Source organism: Rhyacophila brunnea, unplaced genomic scaffold (assembly GCF_057557595.1).
Source record: "Rhyacophila brunnea isolate RB1 unplaced genomic scaffold, BYU_Rbru_1.0 scaffold_19, whole genome shotgun sequence".
Taxonomy (NCBI): Eukaryota; Metazoa; Arthropoda; class Insecta; order Trichoptera; family Rhyacophilidae; genus Rhyacophila; species Rhyacophila brunnea.
Window position 1 is genome coordinate 25,902,198 of NW_028232848.1, and position 26,231 is coordinate 25,928,428.

The 26,231-nt window shown below is 30.3% G+C and overlaps 1 protein-coding gene across 1 annotated transcript in view; it reads right to left on the reverse strand.

The window, feature by feature from the left end:
- The window catches only part of LOC147072868 (neurotrimin-like), a 52,581-nt gene that overhangs the window by 13,709 nt on the left and 12,641 nt on the right, over positions 1-26,231 (reverse strand). The window contains exons 3-5 of the mRNA XM_085945903.1: positions 13,143-13,297; positions 11,336-11,476; positions 10,151-10,244 (exon numbers count right to left, since the gene is read on the reverse strand). Coding sequence (XP_085802029.1) covers positions 10,151-10,244; positions 11,336-11,476; positions 13,143-13,297 — 390 coding nt within the window. The remainder of the gene's footprint in view (positions 1-10,150; positions 10,245-11,335; positions 11,477-13,142; positions 13,298-26,231) is intronic.

Below are 26,231 nucleotides of genomic sequence, written 5' to 3' on the forward strand. Positions count from 1 at the left end.
GGTTTTAAAACCGAAATTTATTTTAATTTATCATCAAACCGATGTATTTAAATTTGAAATTGCGACTTACGCTCTTCTATCTTCACAAATTTGATATTTATATTATGTTAGAATATATTATTTACGTATAAAAAAATCATTTTTAAAGAAATTACATAAATGGTCTGAAAAATCAATGCTTCAAAAATTAAATATAATGTCTATGAATGGCCAAAAAACGTGAACATCCATAATAATAACAGTGGTAAATCTGTAATATTTAAATATAGCAATGAAGATAAATAAGTAGTTTTAAGAAAAAAAAAATTTTAACCGCAAGCAAATTGTTTACTTTCTAGTAAGATAATATATACTAGTATTTCTAAGATATAGATGAATCATGAAGAAATATAGTCAAACATCAAACCATTGATATATTACTAGATGGCAGGATGCCAAAAAATCTAACTGGATGTGTTGACCATATACACTCAGCAAAGGAGTTATAATTAGTCTATGGATGTTTAGAACAGAAAATAAAGACAAAGAAACTGAAGAAGATTAGCGAAGAATAAAAGTCAATGGAGGACACTTTTGTAGCAAGCTAAATCCAGCCTACAGATGTGGCCTGGGAAGAAGAATATATATTTAAAAATTAATCTCATAACGTATGATAAATGTACGTGGTAGCAAAGTTCAATGGATCGAGAAGAGTAGAGGGAGCTAGGAAAGGCTTTTATTTATTAGTGGACCGACTCCTAATGATGATTCAAAAAATTATATAATATAATTCGACCTCATTATAGACTTTTTTTTTTGAATAATAATAACTGGAAAATCTTCTAAGAAAAGTTGCCTAATGTTATTATTTATAGCCTTGCGTTAAGCGTTTACAATCACCATAAAGTGTGTAAAGGACATAAGCTATATTAACCGCCTCATGACCATAAAAAAGTATTAGTGTTTTCATGGTGTTATTAAACCCCTATAAATCTTCTTGAGAAATTACAAATCTCGTTAACTATGAAACAGTTAACCCTCAAATTAATGACATTTTAGCAAGAAGGTTTCGTCAATTTAATTAATACTATATTGTAGACTAAAATATATTTATATAATATAATATTTATTATCGGTGTAAAAATAAGTCTTTATCGATATACCTAACTCGAAATACATTTTTTTGGATTCGTTTTTTCTTTTATAATATGCAATGTTTGTTTGTATTATTTGTATTATATTGTATTATTTAATGTTTATTAAATAAATTAGGTGTCTTTTGTGCCGATTTCAATTTAAATAAAGGTAATTTCTGATTTTTGTTCAACTCAGGATTCAAACTGACATCTTTTTGTGATGGTACCCATATGTACTATCACTTCCCTCCATTTTCGAAAGTGAAAAAACAAGCTGTCACTTTTATTTTTAGTATAGTTTTTCGTCTGGATTCAGGATGTTGAGGTGAACAAATAACACACCGGAATTGTTTTGGAAACGGCAAGGTATATTTAAGTTAATATTATATAATAGTTACATTTTTAATAAATTATTTTACGGAGGATGAAATGTACACGTTTGAGATTTGGCTGTTGGCAGCGTTCTACCCGCCAAACAACGAAAGCGTTGTAGAAAAACGGCGACGTTGCAATATTTTCAACAGTCATAATCCACGGCATTGCCGGCTCGGCTCTATTATTATTATTTATTTTCGTAATCAGCGCTATACTATTTGTTGGATTTGATACCGACTCGGGCCTCTCCAGATACATAGAGACATCCCCAAATGGAGACCATACGGGGGTGTAACAGTACATATTCTAAATTTCGCTCATAAAACCGATTTGTAAGTAGATAAGTGTGTGTATGTGTAAGTAGAAGTAGGAGTAAGAAGTAATTAGATTTGTGATAAAATAAATAACCTAGTAATACAACAAAGAAAATAAGGCAGGCTCCAAATTTCCAAACACATTTAGGGTTTACGATGAGTATCCTAGATGCATCCATAGAATTCACCCCCCCCTCCCCATTTGAATAGTATTTTATAAGATCAGTATATTTTGATTTTATGCTGCAAGATTGATATGTGTTCTTACTCAATACTCGTCTCTCGTATGCGAGAGAAATAATACATTTTTTCGACGTGTGACGTCGCGAGCTTTAAAATTATCTTATAACCTATCTTTGTAATTTATACATAACCTAAAAACACGTCAGGAAAAAATATTATCACTACAATATAATAAATCTTTTTGAAAAATACGCGCCCATGTGCTTTTTACCAACAAGCTTTAACTGTCATATTTAATTGCGCCGAAAGTGGTTTTTACAATTTTCTCCGAAGCGCTTTCTACATTTCGTCGGCAGTCGACTTTTGTATAATTTAAATCAAAGTATTAAATAATATGTACCTTAATTACCAACCGATGTCATGATCCCCCAAAAATAATAATTAACGTACTTGCACTTGCTGACAATTTAATAGACTATTTATTTTATTCAACGAATAATTCACAAGATTTAAGAATACCGGGGGGCGCAGGTTTTTAACAAAACAAAAAATTCTACATTTCCTAGGCATGTTTTAAAATTATGTACGTTCAATAAAGAATATTATTTTTTAAACTTTGTGAATTTTTCGTTGAATAGTGGAAATAGTTTATTGATGTAAGACGGCGGTTTGTTAGAACCTAGCACAATTGGTGATAAGTGTTTTAAAAAATATATTATATTAAATTCCTAAAAATCCAACATTCTAGTTTAACGAAAATGTCGTTTAGTTACTAATGTGTAATTAAAATGACTTTCTTTATTAAAAAATAATTGCTAGCATAGTTTTTTCCATAATTATTTTTAACGGGTAAATGAATTTTTTGCTACGTATTATTTTTTTTCTTAATTTATTTTAATGCAATGATAACATACTTATTTTTCGCTACCTACTCATTTTGGAGTCTCAAAAAACCGCTATCACATGTAATATTCATATATCTCTGAAATAACATACTGTATAGCCAATGTTATTCTTTAATTTCTCTACCATTCCTTTGAATTTTTTATTAGCTGCTTCCTGTCGAGGAAAAATGGGAAAGGTAAAAATAATATTCACCTTTGTCCTATCGCGGTCGTGTCATTAATAAGTAATTGTATGAAAAAAAGAAACAGGAATAATAAAAATACATTAAATATGATTTATTGTACATTAATGAAATTAATTATCTTTATAATACGCAAATGGTTATTCTGACAGTCTCATATTAAAAAAAATATTAAGTTATAAAATAAAATATTAAGTTAAGCAATAAAATATATAAAGTTATTTATATACATATTACAATGTATCGCTCATACTGGATATTACATATTTTTTATATAAAAAAATAAGGCCCGAAGCTACCATTATAGGATTATTAATATTGATAAAATGTCGATGTCAGTCTAAAGTATTGACTAACTGTCAGAATATTGATTGTGGTAAACAATCTAAATTGTACAAAAGATAAAATACTCTGAATACAAACTTTAAAAAAAATGAAATTTCTTTCCTCAAACCATATAAATATTACTAAAATTTTTTTTTTCACATAATTATAATTTATATTATAAATAAATCAAAATATTAATACTATTAGTAGCTTCATTATTTACCATAATTTGGAAATCTTCTTGTCATGTCTTCTTATTTTTTTTCCCATTAAAATATATTCCCTCTCGCAATATATTATTATTTATAATTATTAAAACTCGGTAATTATATCAAAACTCACCATGTTAGCAAAATACTAACGTTGGTCTAAAAGCGATGATATGTAAGTGACTTTGAATTAATTAATTGTAGGCCTATTAATTTTGGTCTGATTTTTTTTATTTTAAAATAATATGATATTTCATCCTAATGTGAATATTATGACAATAATATTAAATAAAGTACTTTTAAATCATATTATGAATATTGCTATGATTTTATTTTTTTAATTTATTTAGTTTACATAATATAATGAACATGACAAATTATAAATTCAAAGCGTTTACGACATAAAATAAAGAAAGTGATATCAATGTTGAAATAAAAATACTGAGTAATATGAATAAATAATTACATAAAAATATAAGTACACGGAAGCACACAGAGTGAACTAGGTAGATAGATCCTATCTGAAAAACTTAAAAAACAACGTCCACCTAAATTCACTCTCACATAAGTGGAATATATCAATATCTGAATCGATTCAATTAAACATAGTTATTGCCCTCCCAATTGGCATTACTAATGGCAAGGTAGTTCTGCACCTTGGAAAAACAAACAACATAATGCCCCCTAATTCTAAGATAAGCATCAGGGACGCAAGTCAATACTACCAATAATCACTGAGTTTCCATTTACGCGGCGTATAAGCCGGAAAAAAATATGTAACTAAATAAAGAACCAATCTATACTTTAAGCTATAGTATGTAAGCATACCTAAGAGAAAGATAATCGGATAGAGCCCCGGATAATATCCATACAGTCGAAAATAAAGGTGTATCAAACTTTGATCTCTTGAAAATCGTGAACATTGTGTTTAAAGTAACGTATAGATAGACTGACAATAATTGTGTGACTAATGAAAGTTATATAAATCTCTATGATAAATTTTAATTGACGAAACAAGGCACATTTGCTAAATATGATTTATTTAAGTAAGAATACTGTTTAATTTTTGTGGTGAAAATGGCTTGTTGACGTCACATAATACAATATTTGAGGCACTGGATTTTAAATAGTGTACATATTTCAAGCGTTTGTTAAAACATGATGAATGATGATTAATTAGTCAATTACTATCATCAATAAATCATCTCCACAAGGTAGGTATCTAACTAAGTGGTTATTAATCGATAGAGTGTTATTATTTATGCTTGGAAATTCTACTTTAAGTTTACGAAGCTAATTTATGTTTTTTTGTTTTGAACTTTAGAATAATTTTGTCTACTCAATAAATGTTAAATTCAGTGCTCAAAATGGAAAAATATACCAGAGCACTTGATAATTTTTACGAAAATATCAACATAGTTATCTAATTCTATATGTATTTTATAAAAATATTTGTGTTAGTTTTTTTGTTATATGGCCTACAAGTATCTAGCTCAGGCGGTCAAATTATTTTTTCCACGAGACGGAACGATAATTTTGGTGATTTTATGAACGGAACAGCGCTCTGGTGCGCTCCGGTCCATTTCAAGCCCTGGTTAAATTTAAAGGACAGGGGCATAGAAGTTTATTGTCAAATTGAAGCTTTATATATGTTATTTTAATCGATCAATCTCTATCTAAATAAAATGGGGAAAATAAAAAAATATGTTTTTATTTCAAAGAGAAAGCGACAATTTAGAAAAAAATCGTAAATACCTATAAGGTTTCAACTTACGTGATTTTGCATTATTCTTTATATTATTTTTAAACTAAATTATCAATTTAATATTGTTTAATAAAATGATCTTGGGACTATCATTCCGTTTTGTCAATTTATATTTTTTATTTAAAAAAAAAATATCAATTTTTACGAAAAATAAAAATACATTTTATGAGGTTACTGATGAATAATTGCAGCAGGCGTATAATGATATGAGATCATATTTAAAATATCTTTCTTACTCTTTTGGTATTATGCTTTACCTAATATTTTATTTGCGTTTTAATTTTAAACGAAGATGCTTTATTAAAAATATTGATACATATTATTTATTATTTAACCATTATGAAGGTAGCGCTTCAAGTGGCGAGAAATTGCGTTGTTAAATTCCAATAACAATTAAGAAAAAGGGCCGCATATTGGGGTGCTGCTGGTTGAAAATTATCTTGTTGCTTCATTCCATAATTAATAATAGATTTTAATATTAATATTGGCATGTGACATAAGCGCCGTACACTTACTATGCACGCAATGTTGACGATTTTGCTGAAATAATAAATGCTAAAATACAAGCTCGATTGAAATAAGCTACAATGTACTACAATATATTATTATTTATATACTACTGTTTAAATGATAATTACTGTAATAATAATATCGGTGTTTAGAATATTTATTATTGAAATGTAATTATTTTAATCATAGTGATACCTAGTTAAGCTAGCTTGACGGTAATTTGCATTGGAATGCATTCTTTCCTTACATGAGGGTAGAGTTGGGTTTCGGGAATTTCCCGACGGGAATTCTCGAGAAATTTTCGAGATTTTCCGTTCCGAATCTCGAGAATTGAAATTTTTAACATTTTGGGAAATCCCGGATCTCGAGAATCTTTTCTCGGGATTCGGGATTTCTTTATTATGAAATATTAATTGAAAAACGATTTTTTTAAATAAAATAAATAAACAAAATTTGAGTTCGAGTGTGGTGGCTGGCGAGTGTGCCATCGTGATCGTGATCGTGATCTTAAATACATATACGATTACGTCTTTTCTTATAAGAAGATATTATAAAGAAGATATGGCGAAACAACTTGAAAAATATGTCCAGCAATGCTCAAAACCAAACGCAAACATTGCACAACAAATTGCGACAAACTCAAAATCGATTATCAGACCCAGTTATTGACAGTCTGTGTTTTTTGAAATTCTATTTAATTAGTACTTAAATGTTTTGAATAATTTTTGTTTTCCTACTTCTATTTGTCTTCATCATATTTATATAAATATATAATATATAAAATAAAAATATAAATAAAATTTATAAAAATCATATTTTTTCAGATTTTGTCTGTTTTTACGCTGATTTTAGGATTTTTTACTGTTTTTTTTCAATTTTCCCGATATCTCGAGAATTCAAAATTTCATCATTTTGGGAAATCCCGAATCTTAATATTGAGATTTTCTCGGGAAATACCCATCTCTAAATGAGGGTGTATGCTTCGCAAATTGGTTAATATTATGTCTCTATGAATTCGAAACTTTTTATATTATGCCCGTTAAGTTGTCTTCTTTTGCTTTCAGTTCCTCGAAGACGTGGGGCACGCATATTCATAACACTGCAATCTGAATGCTGTTTTTCACATGAGTCTACATATTGTGTTTTATTAATGGCCGAATATTGGTAATAATTTTCTTGGCAGTTTCATTACATTTTGTATACGCTTATACTATTTATTTATTTATTTAAGAATACAAATCTAAATTCGAGACGTACACAACATGAGATTTACATTATAACAAATATTACCCTCACAAGAGAGAAGAAGAGAATATAGAATATAATAAAAATAACAGAAAAATATTTAATCAAAACATACTTATTAAGTGCAATAATTTAATACAGAAAAATAAAGTTTTGAAAAGAAAAAACAGACAATTTTATACAGTTAAATAAAGTTTCAAAAACAAAATGCAAAGTTCATCATTGAAAATGTCTTTAGAAAGCGCATTTACTAATCTAGCACCCTTCGCTAATGGTGCTTGATAGGCTTGACACGAGGAAACAGTTCCAATCCAGAATAAATCATGACTTCGACCACGTAGGTAATTGACAGGCGCATATAAATTCAAACATATATATACATATACTGCAATTGCGAAGGGTTCCTGTTGAAGGTAGTATGGCTGTGGTAGATAACTGAGAATAAGTCTTAGGACAGCCATATTTACTATAGGTACTTGAATTTTAATTCAATATTTTACTGAATAACATTATGTTATATTTTATCTTTTAATAATCGGTAGATATTAAACGAAAATAAGATAACGGACACTTAAATAGTTTTTAAAAAATCGCAATTTGAATACGAGTTACAAAATTTTCCTATCACGAGAGTCGGACGTTTACACCACTAGGCCACGGAATGAACCGAGCGAGCCAAAATGAATGCATACATATACAAAAGAACATGTTATGCTTTATACAAAAGCCTCAGGTCACGTGATAGTATGACATTGTATATATGTGTTTTTTACAATACGTGTGTAATTATTTGTACGTGTTATGATTGGGCTGGTTTCTGCTACCTATTAGTATCAATTCTTTGGGCCCAGTAGGAGTAGATACACGTCCGTCTAGCTGGCAGTCAATTTATAATACATTTCTACATATACGAGAGGTGTCGATGAAAAATTATATTATTTTTGTAGAATATGAAATAATCAAGTTATTATTTAAATACGTTAATAATCAATTATAAATTACTTTTTTCAAGAAGGCAGGATTTAAATTAAACAATCATCTTGGATGGAGTCTTTATCACTGATAATATATTGAGAGATATTATTGTAAAGACGGACGAGAAGTAGGTAATTTAGAATTTAAACACAATATCTATATTTATCGAAATGGAATTTTCATAGTGAAGTCTTCTGTTTGTTTCGAGGGACTGTGCGAGAGAGAAAAAATATTAGATTACTTGTTATTGGTAACATTATTCATAGCAAAAGATCGTGACGATTTGAATACCAATATAGATCGGTAGATATCTATTCCAAAAAACTGTGTATTTTGCATGAGTTTCATGAGTAAATGGGTTAAAAATCGCAATAAAAAAATGCATATACGAGGGTAGTCCCAGAAGTACACGACCTAACAAAGAAAACACAAAAAAAATGGAAAAAATATTTTTATTTCTCTACGTAGTCTCCTTTCAAGTCGATACACTTTTCCCAGCAATGTTCAATAGCTTAGATACCCTGTTTATTGTAAAAATCGTCGAGCTCCTCAAAATAGCCATCAACCGTAGACTCCACCTTTTCATTGTTGGCAAATCTTTTACAACCGAGCCATTTTTTCAAGTTTTGAAACAGAAAATAATCTTAGGGGGCTAAATCTGGCTAATAGGGTGCGTGAGGAAAGAATTTGAACTTTAACTCATTGATTTTGGCCATCGCGATAAAAGATGTATGAACTGATGAATTGTTCTGATGAAACGAAATTTTCTTTTTCGCCAAATGCGGTTGTTTTTTCTTGATATCATCACTCAAACGCTGCAATAAGTTTTCGTAATACACGCCGTTGATTGATTTTCCTTTCTGAAGATAGTCAATGAAAATTACCCGACGCGCATCCCAAAAAACTGACGCCATGACCTTGCCTGCAGATGGAACTGTCTTCGCCTTCTTTGAAGCCGATTCGCCCTTTTCAGTCGATTGTTTTGACTGTTCTTTCATCTCAGGTGTAAAGTGATGGACCCATGTTTTATCCATGTTTATGAATATATGCAAAAACTTTGCTTTATTGCTGTGAAACTTTGCCAAACACTCGATTGAAACATCCTCGCGATACTGTTTTTGTTGCATTGTGAGTAATCGCGGCACTCACATTGCGCACAGCTTTTTCATGTCCAAATTTTTAGTCAATATTTAATGTACAGCACTTTTGAAATGTCTACTATGTCTACTAGCTCGCGCAATTTCAGTCAACGTTCATTCAATACCATTTTGTGGATTTTCGTCACCATTTCTGGCATGGTCGTCTTGGCAGTTCGTCCGAGCTCGTTTAAACTCAGCCACCCAATATGTTACTATTGTAAACAAAGGAGCAGACACCCCCAGAATAGAATCTAGCACTGCTTTGATATTGGTTGGACTGAAGCCTTTCAAATGAAAGTATTGTATCACATAACTATGACCAATTTTTTTCATGTTTACAAATTCACTGAGAGCGTTCACTGTTGATGGCTGACAAATAATTACTGAACAACGTAGCATCGTCAAACTTCAAACTTATACTTAATAATGTTGGTACTTTCTATCATGGTCATTATTTTTGAACAAAAACTACTATCTATACGTCAGGTCGGGTACTTCTGGGACTACTGGTACCTCCATGACTAGGCGTTTAGTTACAGCACCTATGAAAGGAATGCAACGTACATGTTGTATTTATGCAATCGCGCAACAAAGACGTAAACCCTTTCGCATGAAAACTTACGTGCGTTAAATAGAAATAGCTTATGTATTACAGACAGATAGAGTTAGACAAATATAAATAATTCATTATTTCAGGTAACGCATTGTCATCTATACACTCTAGACTCTTCAATGGTTAATGATAATTGTGACAATACTCATATTTAATTAAAATTACTAAAATAAAGAAAGTATTACGACTTATTTATAATAACACACTAATACAGACTACTGAATGTATTAAATATGGTTGAATTAGTAACTTAATCAATACCAATGTTAGTTAAAAGTTAGATAAGTACCCACCTACGACGTTGAGTTGAATGAAATGGCTCATCTTGGGTTCAGTACTAATTTGGCACTCGTATAAGCCAGCATCTCTCGGCTGGACATATTTGACCTAAGAAAGAAATGTGAGATCAATAACAAGCATTTATATCTCAACATATGCTAATTACATAACAATGTCATTACAAACCTATTATGAAGAATATAAGAAAATACAATTAATAATAATTTTCAAAATACGGTGTGTTTAATTTTTTTATCAAATGGCAACACTTTTATTACATTTAACTATCAACCAATAGAAAAAGGTATATGAGATATAATAAAACAACAGATTTCAGTTGATAGTTCCTCTAAACCAGAGAACTACAAAGTGTCACCAGTTTGAATGAATAGATTTGCTAGAGAATGTGGAAGCAAAAGCATCTTATTGTGATATGAATTTAATTGAATTCGACAAGGGACTTTCACTTGAGGTATATCCAAACATAGTTAAACATACTCATCAAAATGGCTTCTTTATTTGGAAGTACCTATATTTGTGGGGGAAAAAATCTACAATGAGCATTAATAAATTAAACTTAAGATTTATTTATTTATTTATTTATAAAAAAAGAGTATTACGGCATTACAGCTTTTGGCCAATGCGCCATAATACATAATACATACAAATATATAAAAATATCTTAATTAAAAATAACAACTAAGATCAAAATTAACAGACAATCATATCGCATCTGTGTTGCGTATTTACACCACAAACTTTGAGCATAGATTGCAGGATTTAGTGTCAAACAAACAATTCCATAAATTACATGGTGAAAAATTTAAATATTATTTTTTGGTAAATTACATAATAAGAGTGATAATAATGAATATTTAGTGAAAAATAAAAGTTTACACAATGAAATATTTTTTTTTGTCTATGTTTTTTAAAAACAGAAAATATTTATAAATGGAATGGCGGCCCGCCAAATATTTTTGATTTCAAAATTGTCCCTTTGACGAAAAAGTTTGTGAACCCCTGGGCGAAAGCAGCTAGAGGTATACAATGTAGGTCATTTCTGACAATGTCATGCAAACCCAGTATTCATCGCAAACATCTGTTCATGAAGCTTATCATACGGTGATGTCGTAAAGTTTCATGATTCTAATGTAACGATCGTTTTATTTTGGTATTAAAGTTAGATCATGATGTTTTACCTGAAGTGTCCAGGTGTCGGTTCCTTCGACAAAAAAAGCCTGAAACCTTTCATCCGCTATGAAGGTATAGCGGTCCACTGTCAGGATGTGGGCATCGTGTTGTCTTATCCAAGATACAGATTTGTTTCCGAGTTGTTTCATCTGAAATAAAACATTTAATTAGTAATATAGTAAATATAATATATAAGATATTTAAAAAGACGCATGGGTAATTTTTTCGAATTACTGAAAATGGTTAATTAACGGATCTGTCCTAAGTGATTTTTTTCCTATTTTTAACAGATTATCACTTATAAATTGTCGACAATCTATTTCACTTTACTAATACAAAAACTTAAATTAATGACGGTATTTGAAATAATAAAAAAAAACACGGCGCAACCTATTGAGAGGCAACTTATTCATAAATTACCTACTGAAGGGTATTGCTATATTATGATTTCCTCACGAGATCCAAATCATCCCAATAAAACGTCAAACATTTCGATTTGTTGGTAATATTCGGTCGGTTGTTATATCACATTTGGGGTCTAGGACAATTTGGCACCGGACAACTGGACGCCACGGAATTCGAAAATAAATAGACGTTAGGTACTTATAGGTACTTTAAAAAAATATTCAATATTATTATTTATACTTCAATGATTATATTATGATTTAATAGTTGGTAAGAATGTAAATATGCAGACGTAAACAATGATTTAATCGTGCATATGTTTAAGTTCCAACGAAAAAAGAGTTTTTTAAGCCTTAGGCATGGTAATTCTCAATCCGCGATAAAGAATACATTATGTTAAGAGTAAAATGAATTCAAACTACTAAGTAGTAGATAGAAACTGATTAAAATACCTCGTTTACACGTGTCTACGACAGTGCGGCGTCCAATTGTCCGGAGGCCAGTCGTCCCATTCCCCACATTTTTGTAGGTTAGATGGTGGAGCGAGTTCAAAAGAAATTTTTGAGACTCCTTTACTTGAGGTTGTATGGATACTATCCGTGGCTTTATCCAACTGGATTCCTCTTAGGTATGCTTACATACTATAGTTTTAACTCTAGACGATATTTATATTTGGCCACGTATTTTTTCCGACTTATACCCAATGAAAATGAGAACTCTGCCATTCTTTGTAGTATTGACATATTGTCTTCCCCTAATAACTATCTAATTTTAACTAATCGCTCTTATAATACTGACTGAAGCGATTTTCAAAATTTTACTTCATTGGCTATCGGCTTTTCTACTTTAAATAAAAGTAGGTATTACTTTGATTACTAACCGACGCCATGGATTACTCCATGATATTCTGTGTTGTAACTTACTTAAACTTGTTAATAATTTTTAATTAACTATTTTTTTGTATTCAACGAATAATTCACAAGTTGAACATACTTACATAATTTTGAAAACATAATTTTATATTAAATACATAAATTTAAATCTATTGAAATATTCGTTGAATAAAAAAAATAGTTAATTAAAAAAAAATGAATTTATATTACGATATCAGAATAAGCAAGATCATATTATTTAAGATACTGCATAGCAATATATGGATTCTCTACAGTTGTAAAATATCTATCTTTGCATATATTTTGTAGGTACATATTACATAATATTATTCAACAGTTATTAAGAAATATGAGATAGCCAAAGAGAAATTTTATTAATATTTTTTCTCGCATTTTTTCAAAACGCAAATTATAATCAGTATTTCTGTACCATTTTCTTCTCTTATTAGTCTGATAACAATGCTTTCTAACCAGCACAAAAGGGATAATAAATTATTCATTCTCTTTTAATACTTACATAGGACGGTGAAATTTTGCAGGGCAGGTAAGCATGGGTGCCCAGCTGGACTGTAACGTTTGTTGCTGTTGAAGAATCGAAGACTGATGCGGGTCTGTGCTCCAAAACTTTCTGGTGGACTCGCTTTGATGGTTTGAGCTCGGAGCTCGAGAGCACTAAAAAAAATGATTAAAATGTGTCATCAATCTAGTGACAGAAAAAAGAAGCTCAAGCTTTTAGTAATTTTAGCTAGGTACTACTAAACACATATATCCTGCATACTTTGGTCACATTTATTTATTATAAAAAAAATCACCAAAATATACCAACTCACACTAGATTAAAAACTAGATAGAAAAGATTCTCTTGACTGTATAATCTCTGTAAGTGGCGTAATATCAAATGGATTGATTAAGAATAAGGAGATGCACTGGAATATAATTTCCAACATTTTATACAATACAGTACCATGAGAAGAATATCTTAAAATAGCTATATGTATAAGACAACTGGACGACGGACATCTCGGCGCTGAACAAAACAATGAAATGCAGAAAGAAACAGTTACATGTGCTTCACGACTTCAACCAGCAAGTAGACAAAGAAATATAATAGTTGGAAAAACCAGGGCTTCGAACTGGAACTGAACCGAAAACCGGAAAAACCGTTATTTTTGTCTTGTTGTTTTTATTTAATAAAACGCAATTTTTTTATAGTACTTATTCCACTTTTATTTAATATATTAGGACCGGTTTCGTCCACCTCAGTGGGACATTTTCAACTGAATACATTGAAATGTCCCACTGAGGCGGATGAAACCGATCCTAATATATTAAATAAAAGTTGAATAAGTACTATAAAAAATTGCGTTTTATTAAATAAAAACAACAATACAATGCAGTTCCACCATGAATTGACAGTTAACAAAATAAAAGAAGTTATTTTTGTCGTAAAAAAAACCGGAATCGAACCGAAAAATATCGGTTTTTTTCAGTTTGGTGCATGTTCAAATACGCGCGTTAACATGATCTTACTTTACACTTCGGTCATTATTCAGTTGTCGTAGACGCAATACGTCTTACGTTTTGGATCTTGGAAACATTTAAAAGTTAATCACTCGGAGCCGCACAAAAAACGAAAACTGGAAAAACCGTTATTTTTTTGGAACGAAAACCGAAACCGAACTGATATATTTTTTTACTCAAACCGGAACGAAAACCGAATTGAAAAAAAATAACGGTTTGAAGCCCTGGGAAAAACTATGTCAATGGTTTGATTTATCATTCCAATCTTACCAAATTGCAATCATATTATGCTATAATAATATACAAATTTGGTCGATATTCCACAAATTACGCAATATAATCGATAATTTTGCAAAATATTGTTAATTAATGTCATATATTGCACAATATTGTTAATGTGTGCATTGTATTGTGTCAATCAAACGTTTGCTGAAACACATTACGAATTTTGCTAAATATAGACTATTTTGTAATCATTATTATTGCACAATATCACTGCAGCTTACTTTAAGAAAAATTAAATGTCATTAATCTGAATCATTAGGATGACCACAAAACTCAATTTCTTGCGTATTTATTGCTATATAATTGTATCGTACGTTTATGTCTCTCCGCCGTATATATGGACCGATCAGGGATGGCACCAATTGGAGGAGAAGATATAATGCTGAGCTCTACTGGCTGTATGAAGATTGCAGCGCAGTTCAATCAATTAAGATTGGGATACTGCGATGGCTGGGTCATATGCATCGTATGAATGACAATGAACCGGCAAAGAGAGTGATGTCCAGCAATCCAATAGGATGTAGAAGAAGAGGGAGGCCAAAGATTCGTTGGTTGAATGGAGCTGCCAGTGACTGCCGTATTCTGGGGGTACCAAATTGGAAAGCGGCCACACTGGATAGGGATAGGTGGAGGGAGCTGTTGGAGGAGGCCAGGACCCACACCGGGTTGTCGCGCCCCTGATGATGATGATGACGTTTATGTATACCAACATTATTTTATTCATCTGTTTAGCGCTCATTAATTATTGTTCCATCGTCCAGTTTTACCTGGTATCCAAATGGCATCGTCTACTCTAGTGACTAGTGTTGGTATCGCCTAATCGGCACAATACTAATTGTAATATGGTATATGTTTCAGATGCTATGTATGCAAATTTAAATTCAGTCGTGAACACTAAACAAGTAAAAGCATTGAAAGTTTTGCAAAACAGCGGCAAACATGAGGCAAAACGTTGACAAATTCAAAAAGTAATTCCACGGGGGTTTCGAACACACATAGTTAAAGTATTTGTATATCACTATTTGTTTCCGTTTTTCACAATTTTAATTTGCACGGTTATCTATCGTGAAATTGATATAACTTTTGTGTTGCCTAACAAAGTAACAAATAAACGGCGCGCAACTAATCCAATGGAGTATACTTTGTAATATTATATTAATAGAAAGGGCTCTTAACATTGGTCGAAAATGAAGAAATTCCGATAAAATAAGTTTAATGCAAATATATTAAACTAATACAAAGGTAACTTATTACTCTAGTCATATCAAATGAGGTTATGTGAAAGTCATTTTCAAATTAATCATTAGTAAACCCGCGTGACCTGTATCACTTGATTACATTACTCATGGCCTACCACGGGAGTCGTAGAAAGAGAAAATTTGAATTTCCGCGTTTTAAACTGACGTGTAGTTTCCTTTTATAGTGCACAGTTGGCTTTTTGGACAGAAAGAGAACAGGTTGACAATGAGTACAATGAGTACACAAAAAGACCGAAACTATGAAATGTAAAGGTAAAATACGGTAGAGTAACTGATTTTTATAACTACATAGTAGTAGAACTATTGGTACTTTCTTCTTCGAATGATCTTTCAATAAATTTATATTATGAATTAGTGTTCTAAGATGTGTATGTGCCCCACTGGAAATTCTACATATTTTTTTGGACTTTTAACACTTTTCAGCAATTTCTTTACTTTTATCTCGTAAGAAGTATAACCAACCACTCTCGTGGTGCAGTGGGTAAGGCGCTCGCCTTCCACCCGAGAGTTCCTGGGTTCGATTCCCGGTCATGACAAAAACATTTATGTGTTTTTCTCAAAGCCTGGGTGTTTGTGATTGTTCAAAATTACTAACAACCACCTTGTACGAAAAAGCAAGGATATGGTTATTAATAATTCCATAAAAAAAAAAAAAAAAAAACCACAATGTTGCTCACTGTTTCAACAATATTATATTTTTTCATTATTGTATTAGCTACTCATTAGTAGATAAACATCAAAAAGTTAAGCACAGGCAAGTCCATTATAATAATTATTATTCTATCGTGAAATATTCGAAACTATTGCTGAGGTTATCAAAATATTAGAATGACGTAACCCGTCAAAAAGTCCTCTTAAACCTTTAATATTAATTAGTATATTTTATTTCCACTTTCAATACCGAATATATCGAAATTGCCGATTTTTAAAACCGGTATTTTGGTATCGAAAAATACTGGAATACCGGTTTTAAAATACAGGTATTGCACTCCTTACATAGAATAAAATTGCTAAAAATTAATTACACAAATATTGTTAATAAAGCCTTAAAAACGTGTGTTATATATTTGGTAAGCAGTACCTAATATAATTTATAATTCTGTAGATAGCAAACAACTTCCTTTCGTTAATTATATTTTAACAAATATGTGAGTTAGGTAAATTCATTTTTTAGGGCAGTAATGCACCTTTTATATTAATAACAATGTTATAATAATGATATCAATTCGAGAATTTTTTTTAATGTGGTTGACTAGTTAGATAAATAATAAAATTATATAACTTAATATGCTCTGTGTTAGTAGCACTAAATACCGTCGTGCCAAATGTAATACACTTTAAGTATAATAATAAAGTACTGCACTTAATGAGAGTTACCTGTGATAAAACGATACATTGTTTGTTGATAAAATACAAATTCATTCTTTCGCTTTGGTTACTGATTAATGTACAGTAATTTTCAATTTTATTTGAATAATAATTTCCCATAGTATGATAATCTTTTTAAGCTTCTAAATAATAATACGAATGTAAGACCTTTAAATGATACCTTTATACGTAGTAAAAAAAATAATAATTTAAATAAAGCATTATATACAGTACTAGATCCACTTATTTTAATATTAGCCACGTCCGGTTCCATCCGCTTCAAAGGGACATTGTCAATTGGTAAATATTATAATATATAATAATACACAATATATTTTTATATGTTTTTCTGATACATACGCTGGGTAAATTTATTTGACTTATTTTCAAATAGAGAATTTATTAGAATTTTATATAATTATTATTCATTATTGTCAACAATTAATAAATTTGCATATTGAAAGTTTTTAGTATAAATCTGTATTATTGTATATTACGTCTTTCCTTCTGAGCAATTCTAATATGATCATATGGGCCTCTATAGAGTGGAGGTTTGTATTAACGGATTTTTGTTTTTTTACGAGAAAAGGATGTTAGATACTTGCTCAATCTATCAGGTTAACTAGTTAACTCAGACTCAAAACATAAATTGCAAAAAAAATATGTGTATTTGACTCATGATTCGAACCTGGGACCCATGACATTATAAGCCGATGCATACCACTCGGCTATCGTGGGAAAATATTATTTACCAGTTAACAATGTCCATTTAAAACGGGCAAAACGAGTCCCAACGAATATGATAATAAGCGGAACTAGCACTAAATATTTTTTTTATAAACAACTCAATCCACGTCAACATATTCATCGGCGATATTAAATATCCGTTTCCCGTAGTATCCGATTATGGAAAACTCAGTAAATAGCTTACTGCAGTTATTATTTCCACGATATCCATTTTCCACATAGTCCATAATTATAGCAGCTGACTCAATCATATTAATAATTATTTCCTAAATAATTTTATTATAAGTATTATATTAGTATATAAGTATTATAAGTATTATATTGGAGATGTCACTCGAATATAAGTTCCCGGTCTTTAAGTATCTCAGTTTCCGTATCGCTCCACACAACATCTCATTCTACCGAGATTCGGACCTCGGAACAGTGTCATAAGTATTGTAACATACCTACTCTTGTACCGACTGCTCACACTGCAAATAAAACTTGCTCCTCCATACATCCAAGCAACCACCAAATCTCGACTTCCTCATCCACCACACCATGATTCTCACAATTACAATACATTTCTATCATTAATTTGACAGTTAACACCATAAAAGAAAAGTAAATCTCAAAGTATGATAATATGAAGTTTTATACATATAAAATTATATAAGACTGATCGAAAGAGCTGCCGATGGCCGCGTGGCTTAAGCGCCGGACTATAAGTATACATATTGTTTTTCAATTTGTGAACGAGTCAGAGTATGGACCTAATAGGTTGAACAAGTGGCTGACATTCATTTCTTGTAAAAATATAATCTGTTAATACAAAACCTCCACTCTGTGGAGGCCCATATGATCCTATTAGGATCGGACATGGTCGAAAGAAGAAAGATAATTAAATCATGCGTTTTAGCAACATAATTACCAGCTTTACTATTAGCTATAAGATTTTTTGTGCAACATCTTTGGTTAAAAAATATTACAATATATTGTCGCGATTTTCCATGTCCCCCTTAAAATCAATGTTTCTAATCCTCGATAAAAAAAATGTCAAAAAAAGTCAATGTCAAAGTAAATACACTGATCAATAATGGATAAGATCACCGTAGTGAATAATATTCTATTTTTTCAGGATTTTTAGTAAGTAGAAAAAATATAAAGTATGATATTATATTTTATAAGCCTTTTAAAAATACGTATTTACAATAAAAGTAATCTTAAAATCATAAATCTTTTATGTAGGAAGGGATAATGTAATTAATGATTAATAACGTCGATTTACAACTAGATGTACTTTTTTATATCTAGAAGAGTCCCATTAATTATTAATACAAAAAAGTTATAGCTGAAAATACCTGTATTCCTAAGTTTACAATAATAAAACGTAAAAAATGTAATAATAAAACATTATTTGTATTGTTTCTTTAATTACGATGGTCTTTCAATAAGGATTAACAATAACAAAAAATAACTTCGTATTCAAGAAACGACCGACCCTAAATAAAATATTCCACGTTTTATTGGTAAATTTGTTACTTTTTGTTAGGTAAATGTTATTGTTAGTATTTTAATAATGCGGTGACTACACATTGTTATCAATATCCAATAATAATAAAAACGAATTTTATTTTATTTTTTTAATTTTAGTTTTCCTAAATAACACTAAAAGATATTTTTGTCTCTTTTAAGTATCCCCAATCGAGAAAGTCACAAACTGTGAATTAATATTTTATAGCTTAAGTATCCACCCATCAAAATCAAGTAGGATAAAATTGTGTATTTCGAGCACTTAATTCCGTTACAAGAAATACGAGATTCTGCAATTAATATTCGATTACAATATTGAGAAGTAACAAGATAAGGAGAGAAATAAAAGGTCGCGGAATACTTAAAATATACAAAATTTTACGAGAGTACAAGGAGAAAAGAACCTTTTTTTAACAAGAAGACTGATATGAGCTTTCAAAGTTGATTGCAAAAATCAGGGACAATATACCTAAATAAAACCTGATCATACAATTTTAAAAATTATGTCAAATCTAATTAGACTATTCACATATTATAAAATTAGCGTTAGCTAGTGACTTCGAGTTTCATGTAAATTGTACGTAAAACATTTCATTATAACACAGTTTGCCGCGAGCTTTATTTTTAAAAAGAGATGACCGTATCCTATACGGTCTCCAATTTTATTAGATTCATTATGAACATTTATTTGATTTTCATAGTTGATTTAAATTCTTTTTAAATTGCAAACATCATGAAATCAAGAACGAAAACCTCACCTAACCTATCAAATAATCCAGTATATTGGCTATTTTCAAAATTTGTTTACTGCTTGCTTCCTGGAAAATGTAAACCAACAAGAACCGTGTTTTGTTTAGACATAAATTTTATGTCAGTACCTCTATGACATAAAGAAGTTGGACGGTCTGTAATATATGGCCATATGTTTCCAATACAACATTTCACGGTGAAGTGTGATACGGTGAACTGCATTCGTACAAGTTTCCGGGCACGATGATTTTGTCGGCGTGAAATACAGACAGATGTACAAAATGAAAAAAAATACTTATTCGATTTGATTTTTTTTTAAAATAAATGAGATATATACCTACACGGTTTCTTCTTCGGTTTTTTACTTACTTTTTGTAACTTTACAAAGTGCTTTGTTTTTGTCACTTGTCACTTTGTCACATCTTGCCACTTCGAAAGATATTGGGACGTAGTTCCACTAAATTGGTACCAAAATTTTAGTCAATTACACTGACTCCCAACTCTTTTCATGCCACATTGACAAAAAAAAACAAAAAAAAAATTAAAAATCACATTCAAATTAATTTATTATGAAATTAAACTTTGCTGACGGATTATGATGTAATCATTAATCATCATAAAATTTTGTCTCATTATTTAATCTACGTTTGTTTGTGAAACAGTAATCATCACATTTTATTTCATGTTAAATCATTTTATATAGCTCAACAAAGGTATGGAAACATTTTTTTTTTGTTAATTCTTTAATATGAAGCCATTTACACAAAATTAAGCTATGAACTCATCCTCAGAATACATAGCTAAAACAAAGAATGTATATAACAAAGAAAATATACTCGTGTCATTATAAATTATCTATCATCGCAACGGTTACATACGGTAAAACTATATTCAATGTATATACATAATTTTGAAAAACACTTCTAAGAAAATATATGATAACCAATAAAAAAAATCTTTTTTGAAAAAAGTAAGCCACCGCGGCAGGGAATCGATATCTGCATCTCCTGGGTTTACGCCCCATCCGCGCATTTATCCTTTATGCTACAAGGCGACGTACTAATTGCGACAAATTTTAACTATTGGCCTTTTTAATACCTGCTCATCAGCGCTCTTCGAAATCAATCGATTTTTGTTTATTAAATCAAAGTAAGTGCCTACTACTAACCGACATCATGGCCTTATCCAATATTTTTATGATGTAACTTACTTGAACTTGCTAATAATTTTTAATTAACTATTTCTTTTATTCAACGAATAATTCACATGATTTAAGAATTACGATTCTAATTATTGAACATATATAATTTTGAAAAACACTTCTGAGAAAATATATTATACCGGATAGAAAAAATCTTTGATTTAGATTACAGAAACGAGCCGTCATACAGTAAAATTTTGTCAATCTGATATTGAATTTAAAGACTCTTCCATGATAAATAAAGAAATAATCATAAAGTTTATAGAAAGATAAAGGCAAGGTAGTGGAAGGCAATTGATGCCTTTGAGATGTGGTGTTCGCGCCGAATGCTTCGAATTTGTTGAACAGAACACAGGAAAAACCAGCTAATCATCCAGAGACTGCAGATAAAGGAACGGCTCTCGACAATATGTCTGAGACGCATTCTGCAGTTTTTTGGACATTTTTTCCGGCAACCTGGAGATACTGGTGGTTTTGGGTGGCCTCCAGGGAAGAAAAAACAGAAGGAGAGCATCTACGTGCGGCCCTAAGAGAAGCGGAAGATCGAGAAGGATGGGAAGTCTCAGTCGCTCAAAAGATGGTAAAATTAAAAAGTGGTCGCGATCCTCAGCCATGAGGGGATGACCAAGAAGAAGAAAAATATTAATACAACATACTCATGATGAATCTATACTATACTGTGTATGATTTTACGATCATTTTGCATAGGTACCTATATTATTATAAGTCTATTTTTTAATCTAAAATAATATACTCCTCAATAAAACATTAATTCTATCCCTATTTCAAATTATAACAGTTGTGTATCGATATTATTATTTAAATTGCGATCATCAATCAGAAGTCAAAAAATCTAGATTTAAATGTTAAATTTATTTTTACTAATATAGGTAGTATAAAATATAAAACATACCTCCTCCATATTATGGAAGTTTATAATGATATGTTTTTAAATGATGTGGAAATTTAAAAAAAACATGTCCACTTATTTTTTTTTTAGCAGGTATAAAAATCTTATAGCTCTAGTTGGTATATATAATTTATCATCTGTATTAATTAATGACCAAAATATAAATAAATATAATAATATAAGTGCATAAAAACGTACAATTTTTACGTAGAAAAAATGTAACACATAAAAAACTTGACAGAATAGCAAAAGCACTTATCGTTAAGGATTTTAGAGACAGTAACAATACTGTGCATATTATAAAACAATTTCTAGACAATATCTATTTTTTCTTTTTTAAGCAACTATTTTTTTTTTCAACGAATAATTCACAAGATTTAAGCATGTAACATTCTAATAACTGAACATACATAATTTTGAAAACGCTTCTGGGAGAATATATTTATACACCCAGCAGAACTGTGTTACTTTTTTCAAAAAGATTTTTTCTATTAGTTATAATATATTTTCTCAGAAGTGTTTTCAAAATTACGTATGATCTATTTTTTCATTTCTTGGATAAGCCTAGGTACGTGATCTTTTGTTATTTTATTAACATATTTATTCGGTAGATATTACGTAAATAATTTGAAAATATAATTGAAAATGTGATACACATTCGTTTCTTAGAAAATGAAAATAAATCAATATTTTTATATACTGAAGTATTTAAAAAGAATAAACGGTGTGTTTGATAAAAAAAATGACCAAAACATCTGTATTTTTTGTCATTTTCAACAATTTTTTATACTTTGTGAAAATTCATAATTTAAAAATTCTAAGAATTACCTAAGTCTTGTTTACAGGTGCTGATTGCTACCCATTAAAAATAGAAATTCAAGTTTATTTATTGACATATAGTGAACTTTACAATTTACAAATTCTAGGCGGCTCTAGTGGTGCAGTGCGTAAGGCGCTTGCCTTCCACCCGAGAGTTCCTGAGTTCAATTCCCGGTCATGACAAAAACATTTATGTGTTTTTCTCAAAGCCTGGGTGTTTGTAATTGTTCAAAATTACTAACAACCACCTTATACAAAAAAGCAAGGACATGGTTATTAATAATTCTAAAAAAAAAAATACAAATTCAAGACATTTACAAACATGACATCAAAAACAAAGAAATAGAATCGATATTAGTATAACAGTAAAATCGAAACATGGAAGTACGCTAAATGAGCTAAATACACTCTATCTTTAGAATTTTTAAAACAATTTAGATGGAATAATCAACATTCAAAGCGATTTGGTTGAACAGAGTTATTGTCCTACCAATTAGCAAAATTAATGGCAGGTTAGTTCTGCAACTTGCGAGAACAAAAAACTGATGCTCCCTATTTCTGAGAAATTTATAAGAAATATTACATAGGTCAATTAATATTACCAATAATGGCAGAGTTCTCATTTACACCACTTAAGCCGCGTTGACACGGTCCAAGTACGATCCAAGTACACTTGGATAGGAATGATTAGTATGAAGATGTCTCATCCGAGTGACAGCTTCATACTATTTATTCCTATCCAAGTGACAGCTCCATACTATTTATTCCTATCCAAGTTTACTTGGATGAGTAGGACGCGGTCCAAGTAGCGTGGATAGGAATAAATAGTATCCAAGCTACTTGGACCGCGTCCTACTCATCCAAGTTAACTTGGATAGGAATAAATAGTATGGAGCTGTCACTTGGATGAGAGATCTTCATACTAATTATTCCTATCCAAGTAGACTTGGATCCGTATCAACGCGGCTTTATAAGTCAGAAAAAAGTGTATAAAAAGTAATTGCTACTCGCATTAAATTAGTATTTAGCCTGTTATCACGTGTCAGCAATGGGTACTTATTATTAATACTAGGCCTATGTAACCATGCCTATTATATACCTATTCGGAAATTACATTTCATAACTTTTTATTTTGTTATAGTTACATTGATTATAAGTTTGTATTAAAATTGATTTAACAAAATATATTAAAATAAAGTAGAGCTTAACAAGACCAAAAGTAAGAAGAACATAAAATAGAGAAAAAAATCATAAGAACAATAAAAAAATATTATTGAATAATTATTATTAGCATAAGTAATATTAATAATTTAAAATTATTCTTTATGTGTTATTTTCTGTTATTATTATTAAAATTATTTACTTGTTTAAAATAATACCATATTGTTATTTATGGTATACATAGTTTAATAAGATATATGTACCACAATTAATAATTAAACCAATTACGTTATATGATATCAAATGATGATAGGTTAAGGCATATCTTCAAATAATATTTATGTAATATTATGAGCAAAATAATTAGGCAACATGATATGTGTATTTAATTAATATCCTCGCTGCGTACTAAAGGCTATACGAAGCTTATCTCTGACATTGGATAGAAGTACCTGATTCCTACATCCAAAAATACACACGCTACTCTCAATTTCGGTATATTTTAATACATTTGACATTTTCACGTGTGTATCAAAATTTCCCTTTCATTTTGCATTTCTAATATATTTTCTCTAATGTAGATGTGCTTCTGTATGGTTATGAGACAGGGTATCTTATCAAGCTTCAAAAGTCTCGGCTATGAAATCAATGTATCCGCCAAATCTTAGGGCTACATTGGTACGACCGCGTTTAGTTGAGTTTATGAGCGGATACGGCAGCTCTCAGTGATTGAAGTAATCACATTGAGAAGCCTCAAGTGGTCACCAGAGAATGTGACATTCTGTACCCTCGTTGTACAACCTCGAGGGTTTCGTCGCCGTGGCCGACCCTCCCTCACCCTGCAGCGGTACTATAAAAGCAACCTATGCGCTGCCTCACATGAAACGCAAGACGTGGCGATGGACTGAGGGAAATGGTGTGACATTGTTTGCTTTATGCCCCAAAGTAAATGTGACAGGGTAAAATAACAAAAGTTTTAATCCCACGATCACTGGGTTATTTTTTTTAATTACACCTCTTTCCATCATTTTTCGTAAAACACCAATTGATTAAGATTTGAACCCATAACCATCACATTTTGATGCCCTAATTTATTACAATGATAAAATTTCCTAAAAAAAAGTAACCGTTATTATTTAAAATTCAGTTAATATTGGCGAAAATTTTTTTGAAATTTTGAATCAATGAATTATCAATAGACTATATTTATTCCAATATATTATATAACGTTAGGTTCTCTCCAAATTTCAGTGTTCACGTGTACTTTGCATATACTTACTAATAATTTGTTAACTTTTTATTTGACGAAACAATTATTTTCTTAACGCTTTTTTGGTTTTTCCTGAAACTTTACAAAAACATACATATTTTTTAATATATGCAAATAATGCTGATCGACAAACACATAATATTCATTGGAGTATTGATGCACGTGGCAACAAATAAATAAAGATTAAGAAGAGTAGAAGAAAATAATGGAGGCTTTAATCTAGCAGTCAACCCTGGTGAAGAAATAATATCGACAAATATTGTGGTATTTTTAAAAGTTTGGTTAAAATGAATATTTTTCTAATAATGTTGAAGAAGACTTTTTTCTAAAGTAATACATAAAAATATGGGTGCAAAAGCTGAAGTATTTTTTTCGTATTTTAGATTAATTTGTAAGAAATATCCACCAAGTACGCTCTAAAACTTGTATTAGATTTGATGTAAGTACATTATGTGAATGTTATAAGAACTTTCCCATGTCATTATTATTTGTCAAACTTAAAAGTTGTAGTTTGAAATAAAAAGTTAGATTCTACGATCATTAAATTGTAATTATTGTTTTATAATTTACACCCAGAGCTTTTTTTTATGAAAATTTTGATATCTAATCGTAGAAATAAATAAACAAATACTGTACTATAATTATTAGTTGACCGCTGAAAAGGAATTTGGAAGTTAGATTTTCACGATACCGCGGCTAATGAAAATTTTACTAAAGAGACGTGATTGCTTGTTGGATTTGTTTGAAGAACGAAAGTATTTCGGTAACCAAATAATAGTAATGTATGTCATATAGTGTTAGTA